General features: G+C 45.5%; 1 protein-coding gene across 1 annotated transcript; it reads right to left on the bottom strand.

The window, feature by feature from the left end:
* Positions 1-644: 644 nt before the first annotated feature.
* On the bottom strand, positions 645-4,321 carry SMIM30 (small integral membrane protein 30). The gene is made up of 2 exons (XM_032689321.1): positions 4,198-4,321; positions 645-3,381 (listed from the first exon to the last, which is right to left on the bottom strand). Exon 2 carries the CDS (start codon positions 3,308-3,310, stop codon positions 3,125-3,127), a length of 186 nt encoding a protein of 61 aa, XP_032545212.1. The 5' UTR covers positions 3,311-3,381; positions 4,198-4,321; the 3' UTR covers positions 645-3,124.
* Between the last annotated feature and the right edge of the window lie 888 nt (positions 4,322-5,209).

Raw genomic sequence — 5,209 nt, 5'->3', positions numbered from 1 at the left:
ACTTTCTGCTCTAAAAACAGCTTCTAACGGTATTAATTTAGTGCAAAAAGTGAACCGCTTTGTGCGCTAGCTGAAATCCTGGAAGAACTAGAATCCCATTTTCAAAAAAATTGGTATAAAACAAGCTCCTTTAAAGTCTAAAAAATATATAATTCAGGTAACTAAATCACTAGAACACAGTATTTCTTTAAAAGAAAAAAGCAGAAAGTGGTCCCATATATTCTTGGGTCTCCAGTACAAAACTGACATAAATGGCTTTTCTGGTATAAAGGCAACTACATAATAGATATGTTAAAAATTCATAGTGAAAAGGAAAAATAAATAATACTTCTTCAAGTTTCCCTTGTACCAGAAAAACAGGATTCTTTGCAACTGCAAGCTGACAGTGTCAAAGGGGACCAGCCCCCTTTAAGTGCTTTAAAGTAGCTGATATTGAAATGGGATAAACAAGTAGTAGAATCAATAGAAGTATGCTCACTGTACAAAAGCTCAACTGAACACATACCTTAGGCCACATTAGTTTTAAAGTTATCTAACTTTAAGCAAAAGTAGATAAGAAAATAATAACAGAAGGAGTTTCAACAGTTTTAGTCATTTTTGTCATCATGATTTTTCTTTTCATAAGAACTACTTCATCAAGCTGATGATAAATCATACGTGAAGGTTTATTAAGACAAAAGAAAAACAGGGGTATCTGATTTTACACTCGAGACATCAACAAATGGAAGTCTTTAACAATAAAGCTTCTTTCAGAACCCAGGAAACAAAGCTACTATGCTGTGCAAACACCTTTCAATAAAGTACATTCAGCTTCGGGCAAAGAACAGTGTTCCTCATATCCCTATTGCTTGAAGATAATTACTCTGCTAAAATTTTGTTTTCCTGAAGTGAAACTGTTGCCCAGTTTCCAGGGATCTTTTCCAAAGTGTAGGTAAAGGAGTCTGTGAAAAGCTGCTTGTGATAAAATTTATTCTATTGAAAGAGCAACATATATATTCGACTGAAAAATTGGAAAAATTATGTAATTTTGCGAAATTAAAGTGAATTGAGTGGTGATTTTGGGGGTTGGGGTTTTTTTTAAGTGTAATGGTTTACTCAAGCTGGAACATCGAAGATCACACTGATGTGTGCTTGCACCCACCCAGCTGAATAATCACATACAGGATCATCTACTGCTGCTAGGCAGCTTTCAAAGGTGATGCTACTGTCTGAAGCTCCTCTAAGGGCTGTAAATTTCATTTGTACATAGTAATTGTGCACCATGTCCCAGACTTTTGAAAGCTACAAAAATTGTTCAAGAACCTGGCAAGGCTTGCAACTCATCAGAGTAACTCTGTGACCTTTATTCTTGTAACGTGAAATCAGAAACCTACATTCTTGTGGATTACTGAATTGAGTCCTACAGTTTCAATCCCATGCAATTTTTAGAAGCTTTCATTTTAACCTCCTCCCTCTATCAACCATGAGAGAGGGACACAAATTGCAAGACTGAAATAACAAGGGCTTCTGTCTCCTCAGAGGCTGAAGAAAGAAGTCAAACCAGCCAAAAATGGCATGCAGAAATCTTTGAATTTGTAGAACATAATATGCCACCCAATTTCTTACATAAGACCCGCCCAACAACTCTTCTAGCTTGGTGCTCTACTGAACAGAGACTTGAAGTGGAGGAATAGCTTTGCATCACATGTAACCTTTTTCTCCACCTCTGAAAGATAAAAGCCAAGATTTCTAGCAAGAGTGGCAGTGTCCACAGCACAAGATCAGAAGGAAATTCTGTGAAATGTGGAAAGCTCACCTTCCTATGCTCCTTATTCTGCTGCTGTTAAGAGATTGTGCTCCTTGCTTCAAGCGGACAGCTAGAACACCCTAACAAGCTGGAGGGAGTTGTGGTAAACATTCTTGGCTAAGCCTTTTCACCTTTGGTACTTAGAGAAGGTTCTAGATATGCTATTAAGTCTTTCAACCATATACCATACGACCCGACTGAGCGTGAATAGAACACATCTCCCATTTTGCATCAGGACTTTTTACTTTGGTTTTGGTCCTAATCTTCTGTGGAACTCACATGCACCAGTTAGAGAAGCCTAAATGTTTAGCTAGTAATGTAAGTTTGTCATGAGGAAGACACTTGAGTAATGGACCAGTTGACTAAACCCAGGATTTTAACAAAACAAGTTTTTTCTATAACATGTGTACACGTTTTCTAAGAAACGTGTGTACAATGGTCTTATTATAACTAATAACTTCCTAATGCAGAAAAATACTACACATAATTCCTCATCAAAATAGGTAAGTCTTCAGTTTTGGAGAAAAAAGTACAAACAGCAAATGAAATAAAGCTTAAACATGGTGCGTCTAAAGGAAAGCTGTGTACAAAAACAAACAAGAGACAAAGCCCATATCCCTAATCTGATTTACATAGCCTTACACGTACTTTTCTGTGAAATACATGTGAAATAAAAATATTGGTCCCACTCTTAAGTGTATTTACTTGGTAACAAGAACATAGGCTACAGGAGTGGTATATTCTAAAATAAAAATGCTCTAAAAATATTCTCAAAGAAAAGAAAAAGCCTTTCATGTTTTCTTAGTTCTCGTTAGTCTCATTCCTGTGACAGCAGAAGTGAGCTGCTAGGTGTTAACTGTCATTACAGAGAAGGTGAGCACAAGCACACAAGTTAGAGCAGTCTGCTTGCCAGCTATCTAGTTAGGAGCACTTTCAAAACTCTGTCATCCTGACTGGAAGATTAATAGCTGCTTCCTCCTGAATAAACCTTGAAACCAAAATTGTGGAACGTGTTGACGGCCTCCCTCACATGCTACATTTATAAACTTTCACTGTGAGCCACTCTATAGTTTTTCTTCCTCATTCAAAAGGTTCTTACCCTTCTCTGAGGCAATATTTAATCACAAGCAATATAAAATTATATTTCTGTCACAAGGGTAGATCCTAAAAATCCCTTTTACTGTGTACAGTCTTGATTCTGTTGTATTGAACAGTAAGACAGGTTTGCAGAAACATCTACTATTTGTTTTTTGAAAGTTATCTAGAACCAAAGCTCAGTCTTACACCCAATCCCAAGCCATGTTAGGAAATTCACTTCATCTGAGCATTTTCTTGAAATCACTGCTGCCCATTCCTTTTCCTTGCATACAAGCCGAGGCAGGCGCAGAATCCGACAACACTGACAGCGAGGCCTAGAAGAAAGGCAATGGTATCTCCGGCATCCAGGGCTTCAACCACTGGCAGCACCAGCAGCAGTGAGAAGAGGACCAGGAAAAGTTTTGAGGTGTTCTTGGTAGAAGGCATGCTGATGACCAGCTGACCCCAAGGGGAAGTTAAATGAGGAAAGTGGTGGAAAGCAGGTACTTCAGCAGTATCTACAAGGAAAACAAAGGGAACATGACAAGATTTCCCTTCCCCCTGGATTTGTCTTGTCAAAAGCCAAGTGATGTGGTTGATGTATTACACATATCTGTGCGGGGCTCAGGAAATTTAGGTTTTATCTTCCCAATTACAAAAGCAAATGACTTACTATCATGAGACAGTTACAGTGGGGTTGGTATCTTGTTATGTAGTGCTGTGGAATCTAATCTTTTGGTGTCTTACCACGAGGTCAAGCCAGAACAGACTCTCTCCTCTCTGCAGCTATCAGAGCCTGCTTACCTCGTGCTGTGCTATATCGGCCTCTTTCACCAGGTGTTTAGGGCTGTGTAGGTCCTGAACACCACTCACCCACACCCCCTAGTACTGGGCATCCTCGGGATCCAAGAGCACGGCCAGACTACGGCACACTGGGGAGAGTGTGAACTTAACCTCCCGGGCAGTGTCACCGTGCAGGACAAACATCCACCGTGGTTCCTACAACTTGGGAAGGTGCCCTCGAGGCGCACGTCGGGACCAACCCGGATGCCCTCTCCGCAATAGTTCTTCCTGCGGGGATGGCTCGTTCCCGGGGTGCACTCGACAAAAACCCGCGTCAATCTTCCGCGGTGCCTGGGACACCCGAACAAGCGCCTGCTCCGCCCGCCCCGCCGGCGGGGGCAGTGCCAGGCTCGGGCCCGCACCGCGGCCGGGCCCCGCCAACCCTGGAGCGCCCGCGCCGCCCCGTCCCAGCGCCGCGGGCGGGCTACGGGGCGGCCGCTCCCTGGAGGAGCCCCCGCGCAGGCCCTGCCCGGACGGCGCCCCGCAGTCACCTCCTGCCGCAGGCTCCGCGCTGGGCCTGTCCCCGCTCCGCGGGGCGCTCAGCTGCCGAGGGTGCCAGCCCGCGCCACCTCGCCGCGCTGTCGCCGCCCGGCCGCTGCCATGACAGGAAGGGGCGGTGGCGCGGCCGGGGGCGGGCGTGACCCGGCGGGGCCGCCTCCGCTCCCCTCCGCTCAGCTCCGCTCCTGCCGGTGGCGCGCTGGGCTCGGGGGTTTCGCTCCCCCCGCGGGGGTTCCCGTGGGCGGCTCGGGGGCGCAGCCGCTGCCAGCGGTCGGGACGGCCCCCGGCCCCGCGGAGGGTGCCAGCGGCCCCAGGAGCGGAGTTCGCCAGGCCGGCCTGGGCCCCGAGGGATTCGGCGGGGCCGGGATTCAGGGGATTCAGGGGATCGTGGGAGAGCCTGCCGGGGGCGGCAGCTGCTCCCGAGGGCGGCAGCTGCTCCCGAGGGCGGCTCCCAGCCGAACCCACGGGGTGCCCGTGGTACCACCAAACTCGGCCCCGAGCATATCAGCAGAGAGAGCGGGGGCCACAGGCACCCACTGCGGCTCGGTTGAAGTTAAACTATAAAAATACACCGTCTTGGGCTGGTTGTCTGCTTTTTTTCTTTTTTCTTTTTTTTTTTTTTTTTTTTTTTTTAAATAAATAGCACAAGTCACCTTTAGTTTTGTTGCATCATTTCAGATTTAGGCCCTCGTAGCAGTACTAATGAGTGCCATCATAGCCAAGTCCTACTCTGAGGAAAGCAGTTATAGCAGTTTTATAGGGCAGAGAGCAGCCTGCAGCCTTGTAAAACAAAAAACAAGAGAAGTGTTATCAGGTAATTAAGTGAAAGCACCCACCAAAATCTAAGTTTAGCTTGTCCCTATTTTTGTCTTATTTGTTCTTTGGACAAGGCTGCTTGTAGAAATAGCATGTTAGGCTGTTTTGTCGCATTAGCTAGTTCTAGTCAGAGCTCAGTTTTTATTTTTCAGCGGAAAAAGTGCGTGCTTAAGGTTGAATAAAAGACCT

The sequence above is a fragment of the Chiroxiphia lanceolata genome, chromosome 5, assembly GCF_009829145.1.
Source record: "Chiroxiphia lanceolata isolate bChiLan1 chromosome 5, bChiLan1.pri, whole genome shotgun sequence".
Taxonomy (NCBI): Eukaryota; Metazoa; Chordata; class Aves; order Passeriformes; family Pipridae; genus Chiroxiphia; species Chiroxiphia lanceolata.
The sequence above is the reverse complement of the archived record's forward strand: the minus strand, read 5'-3'. Positions and strand labels throughout refer to the sequence as shown.